Source organism: Stomoxys calcitrans, chromosome 3, assembly GCF_963082655.1.
Source record: "Stomoxys calcitrans chromosome 3, idStoCalc2.1, whole genome shotgun sequence".
Taxonomy (NCBI): Eukaryota; Metazoa; Arthropoda; class Insecta; order Diptera; family Muscidae; genus Stomoxys; species Stomoxys calcitrans.
In genome coordinates, this window is record NC_081554.1 from 95,438,453 (window position 1) to 95,454,586 (window position 16,134).

General features: G+C 35.3%; 2 protein-coding genes across 4 annotated transcripts; both read right to left on the minus strand.

Annotated features, from left to right (window-relative positions):
• Positions 1-2,133: 2,133 nt before the first annotated feature.
• LOC106084866 (small ribosomal subunit protein uS17) lies at positions 2,134-6,466 on the minus strand. 3 transcript variants are annotated; one of them, XM_013248805.2, is made up of 5 exons: positions 6,384-6,456; positions 5,848-5,967; positions 5,406-5,534; positions 2,550-2,755; positions 2,134-2,359 (listed from the first exon to the last, which is right to left on the minus strand). In XM_013248805.2, exons 1-5 carry the CDS (start codon positions 6,393-6,395, stop codon positions 2,236-2,238), a joined length of 591 nt encoding a protein of 196 aa, XP_013104259.1. In that variant the 5' UTR covers positions 6,396-6,456; the 3' UTR covers positions 2,134-2,235. The 3 variants fall into 3 exon arrangements, with proteins under 3 accessions (XP_013104259.1, XP_013104257.1, XP_013104258.1); XM_013248803.2 differs by lacking the exon at positions 5,848-5,967 and having other exon boundaries at positions 6,384-6,466; XM_013248804.2 differs by lacking the exon at positions 5,406-5,534.
• A 5,591-nt stretch (positions 6,467-12,057) lies between these two features.
• On the minus strand, positions 12,058-13,989 carry LOC106084869 (thioredoxin-related transmembrane protein 2 homolog). The gene has a single exon (XM_013248809.2). It carries the CDS (start codon positions 13,621-13,623, stop codon positions 12,793-12,795), a length of 831 nt encoding a protein of 276 aa, XP_013104263.1. The 5' UTR covers positions 13,624-13,989; the 3' UTR covers positions 12,058-12,792.
• Positions 13,990-16,134: the final 2,145 nt, after the last annotated feature.

A 16,134-nucleotide genomic window follows, 5' to 3' on the forward strand; every position in this document is an offset into this window, starting at 1 on the left:
TAGATGTCATGTACCCATCAAAGATTTGCTTAGGTTTTTCAATTTTATTGGCACTCCGCTCCGAGACGGATACTTAAAGGAGGTCCCTTATCATTGAGCTTAAAGTAGAATCGGGCGGCACTCAATGATGTGCAAGAAGTCTTCTGCCTGTTCCTTAATGAAATGTGCGTGGGCAATTATTCAAAAATACTTGGCGCCACATTTGGCAACATTTACTCCACAGGAGTAAGAATAAATCCATAAGTCGCTCGGCAGCACTATGTCCAGCAGCAACCCCAACCACCAAGAAAAGCGGCCGCCGCCCGGAAATGTCGATTAAATCTTCAAGTACTTGCTCCATAAAGGCCTTTAGATAAAACGGCGTATCAGGCAGACCAACACAGCATTTATGACGACGAAGTAGAAGCAAACCTCTATATTAAGATTCAGCCACCTTAACTCCTTCTGGCAATGGAAAAGGCCAACATGCAGGATGTGTGGCCCGGATGCAACCAGGGATAACACGACACAATTAATCTGTCTATCAGACCACTCTGCAAGCATCTAATTTAGCCAGCGATTGTTGTTGTCACAACACAGAAATATGGTGACAAGCTGTAGGCCATAATTGTGCACTATTAAAATGACAAACTGTACAAAAGCAACACTAAACATGTTTCTAAACTATTTAAGCAACCTTTATAACTTCTTTTTGCTTATTTTTTCATTTTATGTTCTTTTTCCAAAAAATAATAGTCAAATAATTGGCCAAAATCAAACAGCTGCAACAAAACAGCTGTATTCGAAAATTCGAAATTCCCTCTCCCAAAAATGTGCTCTCCCCATTCAATCAGAATAGGAGGATTTTATTCGAGGGAAAAAAACATCTCATCTTAAAAACATCTCAGTATGTCAACAAACTTTTAAGTCTAAGCTAATCCAACATTTCTTATAGGCAACTCAATTGAATTAATTTTCATCATTGATGATATCTCACATTTGCTGCTTTTTCTTGGTGTTTGAACGGATAATTGTGCCTTAGACTATGTTTTTTTTAAAAAAAAAAACAAATTTTTTACACTCAATAAATTTATTAGTTATTTATTTTAGTGATGGTATTATATTTGATTTTAATATTGATTTTTGTATTATAAAAACCTGAAAATGTTCCAATCTATCAATATAAAGCTCGGGTGGGCGATGTTTGATTAATAAAAAATTAATGAATGAATGAAAAAAAAAAACAAAATTAATTCCCTGGGAGTTTATTCTCAGGGAGTTTTCAGAATTGGGCTGATAGCTACTAGATAAATCGATCGCCAGAATGTACTTCTTGATCCCCTCGATGCTGCAAACTTTATTCAATTTGGTTGAAATTATGCAAATTGACTTTTCCCATGACCTCTTATATTAGTGCCAATTATTCATTAAATGTGTTCATAACTTGATATAGTTCCCATATCAACCCATCGACCCCTAGAGGCTGCAATTTTTATCCAATTTGGCTGAAAATTTGAACACCGACTTTTCTTCTGAATAGAGTTTCTGCCCATACAAACCCATCTTCTTTAGCACCTAGAGCAAATAGTACTTATCCAAATAAAAAAAAATTCATGGGATTTATTACTTGATCTCCCACTACCCTATTTTCGTTTCTGCATTTGAAGAGACCCCGTGCAAAGAACTTCACAAATGCGATCCATGGCGGAGGGTATACAAGATTTGGTCCGGCCGAACTGAACAAATTTTTATTTGCTCTCTCTCGCATTTACTTTTTGTCGTAGCAATACAATGGATTACGGTGTATCTCACGCCTTTCCTTATAAGCACGACTACATTAAGTTTGCAAAATCAAATGGGTCTTCTTCTGCAAGAAAAGAAAAAATAAATAAAGGTTAGTTACGATCTAATTCCTTTAAATTGTATTGAATAACGCTAAGCTTGTATTAATTGTCAGTGAAATATGTTTAGTTATCAAGTCTTTTCAGCAATTATGTTTATGAAGACCGTCATGATTTTATCATCACAAAAAGTTAAATTTATGAAATTAAAACAAATATAGCCAGTTGATTGAATATTACCTTTTAAATAAACAGAAACTATATCCCACGATGATTTTCACTGCATGAAATTTTAATGAAATAAGAAGAAAAATTTGTAGATTTTCCGAGTTTTATTTGTTTTCTTGTGTAAAATCAAAATTTAGTTTGAACATCAAACTAGTTTGGTTATAACCAGCATCTTCTTTAGAAAAATTTAAAACTTTTTGAAGTTTTTCTTCGAACCTTGACCCTTGCTGACTTTCAATACGTTGAAGCGAACAGTTTTAGACAAGGGACGGCATTCTCCAATGGTAACAATATCGCCGATTTCAACATCTCTGTAATAGAGGTAAAAAATATATATGTATTGGCAATTGGCTACAAAAGTTATGCGCTATTATTTCTTAAGGTTTTCAGTAGATTTAGGTTTAATTATCAAGTCTTTTCAGCAATTATGTTTATGAAGACCGTCATGATTTTATCATCATAGGATTTGAGTAAAAAGTTCAAGAAGATGCAACTACTCACCTGAAGCAGGGGGAACAATGAACGCTCATGTTTCTGTGACGTTTCTCAAAACGGCTGTATTTGCGCACAAAGTGCAAATAATCACGGCGGATAACAATGGTACGCTGCATTTTAGTCTTACGTACGGCACCGGTTAAGATGCGACCACGGATCCTTACATTACCAGTGAAAGGGCATTTCTTGTCAATGTAGTTACCATCAATGGCCTGTGAGGAAAATATTTAAAATAAAAAAATGCCAATTTAAGAAAAAATTTAAAAGAATTTATAGAATTTCCAACCAATACTAATTTATGGTAGCTTAGAACGCAAATGCTTTACTTTTTAAACAGAAGTCTTGGCTGTGCATAAAGTCGCGCGTTTTGCTTGCGCCAAAATTGATTTCAATCAAAAAATACTAAACAAAAACATATGCTCAATTATCTGTGAATAGAAATGCAAAATTTGTGAAAATTACGGCCAGCAAGTTGGCACTCTATAGGGCTAAACCCTATCATTTCCCCATTCATATTGTTATATCCCATGCATCTTGCAGGCAACAAATTAAAAACAAATGCTTTTTTAATTCCACGAGTAAAAAAAAAATTGAAATGGTCAAATCCATAAAATTGGATCTAATTAGTCCGAAATGGATCTGCCATATCCACTTATAAAATTATATCTGATGCTTCATACAACTATATCTGGTAGTAGATATAATTGGATATGGGACCAGATATAATTATATCTTCTACATATAATTATATTCAAAGAGAGATGCTACATATAACTAAATCTGGCCGTGGATAAATTGATACCTGATCTTAGATGTAATTATATCTTGGACTATATATATGTATATCTTGTGCTACAAATATCTGAATTTTGTTCTTTCAGTTTTCTAAAGTAGAAATGCCTATTTTTTATCTTAAATTATAGGGCAAATTATATATTTACGTAAGTAAACCTAAAGTATTAGACATTTTACTAAGAAAGTTTCCAATTCTCAAAACGTGAGATATTTTGTCATTCTTTTTTTTGTAATTTGATCAATATGTGATTGTTGGTATTAACAATTGGTAATATGTGATATATGAGAGCTTTATTTTCTAAATGTAATATGGCTACAGAATATAAAATATTAACGGGTCGATTATGGATTGCAACTCGACCACAATTGAGTTGCCAGGAGACAAAACCACAAAGTAAAAATTAGTATAAAGTTGGAAATTTTCAACTACTGAGAAATTAAAAAAAATAATGTCCCCAAGTCTATACAAAAATTAAAATTTCTGTAACGATGGCAACGGTATTAAATCGACCCGTACAAATATTTTTAATTACATTTGCAAATTCCGCCAATTTAAGGTTGTTCATTGTTTCTCGTCCAATGTTTTTTTTTTTCCATGGACGCGTTTTGCTTAAATTCATTTTGAGACTCTAAAGGAAAAGCAATGTTGCCCATAAAATATATTTCAGCGCCTGACGTTTCACTCAGTTTCAAATTTCATCGAAATTGGATACAATACTCTATTTCGGGGGATCAATCTATATGGCAGCTATATCCAAATATGGTCCGACCTGGAGCATATTCTACAAAGGAGTGTAGAGGTCTACAAGAACTCACTGTCTACAATGTCTTCGATATCGGATGATGCTCTTTTTGGGCTCAATACTCTTTTACGGTAGATCGGTCTATATGGCAGCTATTTCCAAATATGGTGCGACCTGGAGCATATTCGACAAAGGAGTCAAGAGGTCTACAAAAACTCACTGTCTACAATGTCTTCGATGTCGCATGATGCTCTTTTTGGGCTCAATACTCTTTTTCGGTAGATCCTTCTATATGGTCCGATCTGGACCGAAACTCGCTGTTCTAAATTTCATCCAAATCGGATAAAAAAAATGCTCCTTTTATGGGCTTAACAGTCTACACATGAACGATATGTTGGGTGTGAGTGCAACCCAAACACAAAGAGTAAGAGGAAACTCAAATTCATAACTACATTCCAAGAGTAAGCAAAAACAAACAAAAAAAATGAGGAGTACTGAAGGAAGCAAGAGACGATGATGTTTATTCTTAAAATAGACCAATTCATATATAAATTTTGTTTACTCGGGGTCAATTGAAATTGAAATAACTTTCTTAGAGTGATTAAAAGGATTAAAAGTTTTAATAAAAAAAACGTTTTTTTAACCTTGAAACCTTGCATAAACTGAATACAATCGATCCAGCAAAGGAATGAAAACCGTTAGAATAAAATCAATCACTTATCTATATAACAATTGAGACAAAGGTTCCATTTCTACTTTCAAGAAATCTAAACATTGCCCTTCACAACAAGAGATGTATTTAATCTGTCCGAGCAGACTTTGAAATTCTGCCAGTTTGCGGCTAGAACTGCCAAGGAAAAGTCATTACGGCTTGTTCCTAAACGATGGATATTATAATGTTCAAATATTCTGTACGTCTCATTAAAGCTCCTTTTACACAATCAGACATGTCATATGCAATTTTAAAAATAGCAACCTTGAAAAATTTACACATTGTGTAATATGACAAATGGATTTTGAAAAAAATATGCAACTTATTCGAGCAAATAAAGCTTCTATTGCAACGAGTATACATGTAAAGAAATATCTATAAAAAAAAAGGTACAATATGTATGATTAGAGCGCGGTCTATTCGCATTTGACGTACATAAAACAAGTCAGACAATACAGAAAGTGACAGCTCATATGACATGTCTGTTCATGATAACTACAATTTAATTGACAAATACTTAAAAAATTATACATACATACATATACAATTATATGAATTGGTTAGTTTTTGGCAAAAGTTTCCTAACAGAGCAATGACTTTCAACTTACTTACCTCACGGGGAGTTTTAAAACCCAAACCGATGTCACGGTGGCGGCGCAAGACCTTCTTTTTGACAACACCAGGCTTAACCTTTCTGTTTAGGTTAATGCCGAACTGTTTTTGGAAGGCTTTCTCGGTTTGCTATGCATTGCAGTGAGTACGAACGAGTGGGGCGGCAAACAAGTGATTGGTAGCGTGTTAGGTGGTAGGGTGATGATGATGCATGGGCAGTAAGTGGGAATTGCGGTAACGATGATGCGGTCATTCGTTGATTCATGTGTTAGTAGGAGAATAACAGGCCGCAAATTTTGTATTTGTTTTTATGGGAACAATTGTGGATTTTGTGACAATCATTTTTTTTTTTTGGCGGAGTAAAGGGGAATAACAAACGACGTGCAAAGAGAACAAACAGAAAAGAACAAGAGATTAGTAAGTTTTTGTTCATGTAGCTCACCTCAGTCGGGGTACGGAAGCCCAATCCAATACTGCGATAGAAGCGTGGCTTCTTCTTTATGTTTGGTTTACGCCGGACCACGGGAACCGAAAACTGTTTGCGATAAGCACGTTCGGTTTGCTAAGGGCAATTATCGAAAACAAAATGTGGCAACACCGTATGAAGTGGAAAATTAAAAAAAGTAAGAAAAAATATTAATTCTCTTTTAAATTTTGTTGTAAATTTCCAAGCCGAAGTATAATTCATATTTTGTTTACACAGTTTATATTACATTCCTTCAAATGTATTTGTTGGCAAAACCTTTAATTCATTTTCTGTAATATCGTGTTTCACTATTCTTTCAATCCCTCGTGGTGTTGGCCTCGTCTAAATTTTGTGTATCGATTTTGATAGGATTTTTTTTAGATGTTATAGTGTTCTGTGGCTTATTTTAAAGCTCTTTTCCGTAACTTTCAGCGAATGACAAGATTTACACATCTTTTTCACAATTTCTTTGCTTAAATTCGCAAAAACGAAGCACTCTTTTCGCGTCTTACCTGATCAGCCATATTGATGTAAAGGGAAAGAACACACGCGAGCAAAGGAAGTTGAGACAGCAAATTTGACACTTCAAAGTGAAGTTGGCTGTAGTTTATGTGGAAACTATATTAGCTGTTCAACGTAAGATGGCGCAGAGCAATAGTCTATCATAAACTTTAAATATTTGTCGTCCAATAAATAGATTTGATTTGCAACAATTGGCTAGTACCATATTCGCGACATTCTTTCTTGATAACTTTTTATAGATAATAGATTTTGAAGGCAGAAAAGTTGCTGATTTAATTCAGTAGAACATTCCCTCATAACTTATGAAAAGATATTCATAAAAGTATTATGTTTTCATTGAGATTGTTGTTGTGTTTCAAAATAGTAACCGTGAAAAATGTGTGTTTTCAACTGTTGAAAACGAATATAGTACCAGCCTTAAGTTGTTCTTAATATATATTCTTTTACAAGCAAAATATATTAATTTACAGGTAGGAGCAATTTCCCAACAAAATTTTGAGTGCGCTATCTGTCAAGATCAGAGATTAGTGCAACTTTGATTTTGTGTTTGCTAACAGTTCGCGCCATTTTCGTTGTTTGTGTGTTTATGGTTCTTACTACTCCACCTGAAAAGTTCCCATTAGACGATAACACATGTCCTATGTATGTTCAAAAACAGAAACTCTGAAAGTTGTTCACATCGTGTGATACGTACGAAAAATTTAATATGACAAATGAATACATGTTTGGCCTTTCTAACCAAGATAAATTCATTTACTGTAGTGTACCGCAAACAGCTGAGTACAATTTTTTCTCGCGGAGTACACTATCTGTCAACGAGTTTTCATAACATTCGGTTGTGTGTGTGCATTATAGTTAAGAGCCTTAACACACACAAATACGAAATATGGCGCGAACCAACAACATACTCAAAATCAGAGTTGTACTACTGAAAGGCCAGAAGCTTTTCCGGTCGACGCAGTCCGAGTTATGGGAGTGGGCGACGAATGCGCATGCGACATTGTGGAACAGCAAGACGATCGGTAGGACGGCGAAAATCCCAGATCGTGAGGAAACGAGGCTATTACTAAAAGGAAGTAAAAAGGAGGTCAGTATAGCTATTGGGGGTATAGCTAACACGGCACATAGGACTACGAGCTCACTTACGTAAAATTGCCCAGCTTTCACATCTTACAGATACCGGCACATAGGTGGAGACACAATACCAGGCATGAACCAACTTAGGGGAGTGGTAATGAAAACAATTAAGGATTTTGTAAGTAGCACGGAATTCCTAATTTAAAATTTTCTTTTTAGATGTTACTTTATATTGGGTTGCCCAAAAAGTAATTGCGGATTTTTTAAAAGAAAGTTAATGCATTTTTAATAAAACTTAGAATGAACTTTAATCAAATATACTTTTTTACACTTTTTTTTTAAAGCAAGCTAAAAGTAACAGCTGATAACTGACAGAAGAAAGAATGCAATTACAGAGTCACAAGCTGTGAAAAAATTTGTTAACGCCGACTATATGAAAAATCCGCAATTACTTTTTGGGCAACCCAATAGTTTTAAGAGCGCACAGTTCAGTGTCAGTTCGGGACAGGTATACAGCAAATATTCTTTTTTCTCCTTCCTCGACATCCTAACAGCTTTTGCTTTTGTCTATCATCATGTTTTCTGATCGGGCAGTGACCTGTCATGACGGACAAATTGACTGAGACCTCTTTTCTAGCCATCGACAGCAAAACGGGAGGCGTCTTTAAGTCTATTGACTTGAAGAAAAATACGACTCCAATCTATAGATTGGTCCACATTTGTGACCATCTGTCATTCGTGATCATTCGGGCCTTATATTGAAGATTTAGCTTACGTGCCGGAGTTCCACTGGCCTGTGGCTAGTCAGCCAGAAAAGGTGAATTTTAAACTGTCCAGTCATTTCGTTGAGAGATCTGCGACAGTGAAGGTCGGCTTTGGAATTCAGAAATACGTTCGAAAATATATTTATTTTCCGACTGGCTATCTGACGAGACAAGCGTCGTCAATACATTGCGAGGGCTATGCTTGATTCACACTTCCAGTTATTCATAGTAAACATCAAAGACCAAACAGTCGTCCAGTCTGCAACCATCCGTATAAGTCTTTATAACTTCTATTACTAGGGATATTACAGTTCCAATCGGCTTTATCTGATGTAGTGTTATACTTTTCATCAAATATCGATTCAAACAATATGTAGTCCACACTGCCTGAAACGTTTGGCATTGTTTCAAGGATAACACATTGACCGTAGCCACCACATGACCAAGGAGAAATTTGTCTAAACACAATTTCCAGAGGCATTATGTTAAGCATTAAATTCAGTGCATCGTATGCTGTCGTCCTCAAAGCGGCCGTGATGCACATGTATTCCGTCCAGTGGATGCGTCTGAGTATTGAACAGTAGGTGGAATTTCGGAACGCCGTCCTCCAGCCTACAAACCATATACCATTATATACAGCCAATGCATTACAAGGTTCTAACCACCAACAGTTTTCTTCCTTTCTAAAATGTTTGAAATGGAAATTTCTTTCCTGACAATGAGACAGTTGCCATCTTAGATACCTTGTATCTCCTGCTAAAAAGAAGAACATCCGTGTTAAGGCTGGTACTATATTCGCTATTTGCGATATTTTCCCCGATTACTTTTTTTAGATTAGTGCAACTTTGATTTTGTGTCTGCTAACAGTTCGCGCCATTTTCGTTGTTTGTGTGTTTATGGTTCTTACTACTCCACCTGAAAAGTTCCCATTAGACGATAAGACATGTCATATGTAATTTCAAAAACAGAAACTCTGAAAGTTGTTCACATCGTGTGATACGTACGAAAAATTTAATATGACAAATGAATACATGTTTGGCCTTTCTAACCAAGATAAATTCATTTACTGTAGTGTACCGCAAACAGCTGAGTACAATTTTTTCTCGCGGAGTACACTATCTGTCAACGAGTTTTCATAACATTCGGTTGTGTGTGTGCATTATAGTTAAGAGCCTTAACACACACAAATACGAAATATGGCGCGAACTACTCAAAATCAGAGTTGCACTACTGAAAGGCCAGAAGCTTTTCCGGTCGACGCAGTCCGAGTTATGGGAGTGGGCGACGAATGCGCATGCGACATTGTGGAACAGCAAGACGATCGGTAGGACGGCGAAAATCCTACGGGGGGACCAGATCGTGAGAAAACGAGGCTATTACTAAAAGGAAGTAAAAAGGAGGTCAGTATAGCTATTGGGGGTATAGCTAACACGACACATAGGACTACGAGCACACTTACGTAAAATCGGTGCGGTAAGTGAAAGCATGTGTAGGGCATGCGGGGAAGATGATGAGACGTTTCCTTTGTCATTGCCCGGCTTTCGCATCTAACAGATACCGGCACATAGGTGGAGACACAATACCAGGCATGAACCAACTTAGGGGAGTGGTAATGAAAACAATTAAGGATTTTGTAAGTAGCACAGATTCCTAATTTAAAATTTTCTTTTTAGATGTTACTTTATATTGGGTTGCCCAAAAAGTAATTGCAGATTTTTTAAAAGAAAGTTAATGCATTTTTAATAAAACTTAGAATGAACTTTAATCAAATATACTTTTTTACACTTTTTTTCTAAAGCAAGCTAAAAGTAACAGCTGATAACTGACAGAAGAAAGAATGCAATTACAGAGTCACAAGCTGTGAAAAAATTTGTCAACGCCGACTATATGAAAAATCCGCAATTACTTTTTGGGCAACCCAATAGTTTTAAGAGCGCACAACAAGCGGATTACTGGCTTAGGTGTATGTCCATAGTAGCACGGGGCGGATTAATATCTGCACCCTCTTTTCAACCTAACCTGAGGGGTCTGCCCACCGTCGGGGTCAATGAATCCTGAAATATTGATTTGTTCCGATATTTCGAAGTACATATATCAAATCCTCAGGAAGAAATAAGAATCTAAAGTGGAACTTCGTCGGTTCGGGACAGGTATACAGCAAATATTCTTTTTTCTCCTTCCACGACATCCTAACAGGTTTTGCTTTTGTCTACCATCATGTTTTCTGATCAGGCAGTGACCTGTCATGACGGACAAATTGATTGAGACCTCTTTTCTAGCCATCGACAGCAAAACGGGAGACGTCTTTAAGTCTATTGACTTGAAGAAAAATACGACTCCAATCTATAGATTGGTCCACATTTGTGACCATCTGTCATTCGTGATCATTCGGGCCTTATATTGAAGATTTTGCTTACGTGCCGGAGTTCCACTGGCCTGTGGCTAGTCAGCCAGAAAAGGTGAATTTTAAACTGTCCAGTCATTTCGTTGAGAGATCTGCGACAGTGAAGGTCGGCTTTGGAATTCAGAAATACGTTCGAAAATATATTTATTCTCCGACTGGCTATCTGACGAGACAAGCGTCGTCAATACATTGCGAGGGCTATGCTTGATTCACACTTCCAGTTATTCATAATAAACATCAAAGACCAAACAGTCGTCCAGTCTTCAATCATCCGTATAAGTCTTTATAGCTTCTGTTACTAGGGATATTACAGTTCCAATCGGCTTTATCTGATGTAGTGTTATACTTTTCATCAAATATCGATTCAAACAATATGTAGTCCACACTGCCTGAAACGTTTGGCATTGTTTCAAGGATAACACATTGACCGTAGCCACCACATGACCAAGGAGAAATTTGTCTAAACACAATTTCCAGAGGCATTATGTTAAGCATTAAATTCAGTGCATCGTATGGTGTCGTCCTCAAAGCGGCCGTGATGCACATGTATTCCGTCCAGTGGATGCGTCTGATTATTGAACAGTAGGTGGAATTTCGGAACGCCGTCCTCCAGCCTACAAACCATATACCATTATAAACAGCCAATGCATTACAAGGTTCTAACCACCAACAGCTTTCTTCCTTTCTAAAATGTTTGAAATGGAAATTTCTTTCCTGACAATGAGACAGTTTCCATCTTAGATACCTTGTATCTCCTGCTGAAAAGAACAACTTCCGTGTTAAGGCTGGTACTATATTCGCTATTTGCGATATTTTCCCCGATTACTTTTTTTAGATAATACATTTGAAAGCAAGAAGACTTGCTGATTCATTCATTAGAACATTCCCTCAATACTTAAGGTAAAATTTCAATAAAATTGTTTTTTATCATTGTTATTTTCTAAATGTTTTAAAAAAGTAATCGTGAAAAAACGGGGTTCCAATGGTGAAAATTGAACATAGTACCAGCCAGTAGGCGCCACTTCTCCGCACATAGTTTCCTTAAGTATATCTTTAAGAGTACCGGGAAACTTTCCTCTAGCCCCAATAGTCAAGTTCTCAAGAGTCTAGGATTTTTATGTCCATTTTTTTCTGTATTAAAATTTGTTACATTTTCCAATGTATTCGATTTTAGAAATGATTGGCGAACATTTAATCAAATAATAAAAAAACAAGTTTAAGTTAAAAAAAAAAAAAAAAAAAACAATAAATTAGGCTTTGGTAAAAGGAAATCTGCAATCAAAGAATCAGGGGGAAGGTATGTTTTGTTTCTTCTATTATACTTGTACAAGGTGTTAAAAAGTAGTGTTGTGTATTAAATTAGGCCGTGTTGTACTAGCTTGAGTCATTTAATTCCCTTTTCCATTAAAAGTCCAGACATTCAAATTTGTACCTATTTTATTTAGAACATAATAAGCAAAAGAAAAACACTAAAGCAAAACATATGTATCTACGCATAAGTCTAATAAAATCAATATTAGATAGAAATCCAATGGATTACATTCACCCCATTATATATGGCGTTGTCAAATTTTCGACTAATTTTATACTTCGTCGGTAATATGTGCAACAGTTTTTATATAATGCTTGCAAGTAACGTCTGCTATACAAAATATAATATAATCAAACTACAACATAAAACCGACGAAATATAAATTCGTATTTTCTGTAGCCATTGCCGAATATTCAAATTCGATATACAAAATAAGGCCCATTACGAAAATAAATGCTTCGTATTTATGAAATAAACAAAAAAAAAACAAAAAAACAAATGTGTATTCACTAAAATTTAGAAATGTAAAAATGCATATAAACGCAAGAGTTTAAAAATAAATAATTATAATTACAATTGTATTTATACATAAATAAAATAACAAAAACAACATATGACTTTGAGAACGTAAAATCGTAAATAACACGTTCTATTCGAAATTAGTAATACGAATAACTTAACAAGTGATTGCAGTGGTGGTATCTCTGGGGCGTTTGCGGGTGGGCATGACAAATCAAATAAGATATCAGTTAAGTGGCTCATCTTATCGAGCGAATAAAATCAAGGCTTGCGAAGTTTATGTTGACGTGTATATACCCAAATTGTCGTCACTGGCTCGCTGTCTAGTTTGACTTTTTAGCATTGGCCGCTATTTGTTGTTGTTGCTTTGATTGTTTTATTGGATTCTCTACGCACTGCTTGTACAAATTGTTTAAACCAAAAGCTGCTCGCACATTGTCTGATGAAAAGAAGAATTTCTGCAGTTTACCCTTGGTGTCGGCCATAGGACGTCGCTCGACTTCTTTGCCATTCTGGAATAATATAACCGTGGGCAGTTGCCTTGAAAAACTGCTATCAGATACACGATATTTTTGTGCAATTTCAGGGAAACGGCCTATATCTACTTTGCCAAACTTCAGATTGTCCAGATTGTATTCCGCCGACAACTCAGCAAATACCGGAGCAAAGTTAACACAGCTGGGGTTCCATACTGTGTAAAAGCAAATCAACCAATTAATTCGTTTATCTCTGTTCATCTCATCCTCAAATGTTTGCGCTGTTCGGAAGTATGTAATGTGCTCTGGTCCTTTGTACGAGGGTTCTGGTAAAATCATGCCGACCAGAACACACAGTAATAGGAAGCCGAGGCCATAACGAAAGTCACTGTAGGCCCATAGTATGGCATTAGCTACTTTGGTGTATAAAAACGATGAAGACAAATAATTGACCATGGTGACACTGCCCGTCTTTCTTGACCGTATCATTATGATTATTAACAAAAAGAAGAGTATCTCTGTTTCTCTGCTGTCCAGCTCACACATTTCTTCAAGGTGTTTGAAAATTCTTGAGCATACCGGTATAGTCTTCTTAGAAATTAAATAGGACAGGGCCATTATAATATTCACCCAATAATAAGGTTTTGCTAGCAGACGTAATTCCTTTTTCAGTGTCATCTTGTTCGGATCAGCTCTTATATTAAGTTGACGTAAATGTTACTTCTATACTTCACACATGTAGCCACAGTAACTTGTGTTAATTTACTTTGTTGTTGCTTTGCTTTTTAATTAACAGTTTCCTCTGGATTTTTATTAATAGCCTCTGGATTTTCTTCTTGCTCAAGATGTGTCGTTGAGATGCAAAGTTCAGAGTCAGCACAATTTGTAGCCGTTACAATTTCATAGTAGTACACACAGGGCTGCCAGAAGTGACGATTTTACCAAGTTATATTCATTTACAGGTAGTGGCAGTTGCCCAATGAGAAAATATTGTACTCAGCCGTTTACGGTACGCTACCTGGTAATTATGAATTTGGCATTTTTAATCAAAATAGTACCGTTATTTTTTTCGATTAGAGCGGTGCTATATTCATTCTGAAAAAAAAAAACAAAGAAATCTTCTGTTTTTGTTGTAAGTTGAATGAAAGTAAGCCCAAATTAAATGGTTTTCACAACTTTAAGAATTTGTAGCCACAAAAAATCAGCTTTTGCTCACATTATTAGGTTGTCTTACAAAAAGAGCGTACTAGTGTGATAGCAAAAATGATGGATTGCATGTAAATTGGCAATTTTGACACACAGAAATACTAATGATACATAAAAAGTGGCATGTCATAAGTTAAGAACATGTAATGTGATAGAGCCTTTTACACAGCTACTTTTTTGAATCACTACAAAAATCTCAATGATAAGATAATATTGTTATGACAATTTTTTCATAAGCATAGGCTAGTAGCACTTTTTTGGGGGCAAATATTTCCCTAAATCGTTCTTTTGATGGTTTGACATACCACATTTGTTTTTTTTTGGGTTTCTTTGGCCAAAAGCATGGTACAATTAAGAGGTAGAGTCATTAGCACAACAACAAAAATTTACCCCAAACTACCTTGAGTGCCAAATGCCGTAAATTGAAATGTCAAAGTGGTTTTAGAAATAAACCTTGTTTTACAACTTATCTTCTTCAAATGTGTTTTATTTATGTATTTTCGTTATTATAACACTGTTTTGTTGCCTATGGATGTACTATGTTTGTTCTTCACCGTTGGAAATCCATTTTTTCGCGATTACTTTTTTGAAACACTGCACAAATATCAATGATAAAATAGCAATTTTATTAAAATTTTGCCATAAGTAATAAGGGAATGTCCTACTGAATGAAATCAGCAAGTTTTGTTTGCTTTAAATCTTGTATCTAAAAACTAATCGGGAAAAAATATCGCGAAAAGCGAATATAGTACCAGCTTTTATGTGTGGGATATCGGATTACATAGAACATCTTTTTAAGATTTTAGAAAAAAATCACAGCTGTGTTATCAATCCTTTGACGTTTAGATTAATTGCAAAATCAAAAAAAAAAAAAAATAAAAAATTGTACTCAGCTGTTCGGGAAAAAATATCGCGAAAAGCGAATATAGTACCAGCTTTTATGTGTGGGATATCGGATTACATAGAACATCTTTTTAAGATTTTAGAAAAAAATCACAGCTGTGTTATCAATCCTTTGACGTTTAGATTAATTGCAAAATCAAAAAAAAAAAAATAAAAAATTGTACTCAGCTGTTCGCATGACCTCATGTTATAAGCGCATCCTGGGCCAAAATGTTGTCATTTACATATTTAAATTAATATAGCACCAATCAATTTATCAATGCATGTTATGGCTGGTACTATGGTACTACTACTGGTACTAAACTATCTATGAAACACTACACAAACAACAATGATAAAATAACAATTTTATTAAAATTTTACCATAAGTAATGAGGAAATCATGACATAATTACCAGGTAGTGTATCGTAAACATTGGAGTAAAATTTTTTCTCGCGAAGTGCACTATTTGTCAACGAGTTTTGGTTGTGTGTGTATTATAGTTAAGAACAATAACACACATTAAGGTTTGGTATTTTAATCTGTTTTCGAAATAGCCACTGCAATTTGTTATTGTTTCGAAAGCGAAATTTGACAGCAATCAAATGTTTTCGTTTTCATACCAAAACACGTTTCTTTATCTGCACTTATTATTTTATCTATTTTATATATTGTTTCTCAAATAAATAAAGAAATACGAGCCATTGAAACCAATGAAACAAACAAAAATAATGCCGGTAATAGTTTCAAGTGTTGCCCCTTTAATAGTTTTTTTTTGCCATTTTCCTCACTATAAACAGAGTACTACTTTTCCGCCGATTTTCAACCAACGTTTCGCCAACATTTTTTTATGTGGATTTTGACAGCAATCCGCTCGAAAAACGGAACAGAATACTCAGCTTAACACCGAAAAATGGCGGGAACTAGTAATATACTCAAATCAGAGTTACACTCATCACTGATTTTGACAGATATTTTGTTGTTGGGCGACTGTCACTACCTGAAAATTAATATATAATTTTACACTCACCTTCCAATGTATAATAACCGACTTGAGGTAAAATTACATCATTTGGCGAGTTTTCTGCATTTGAACACTG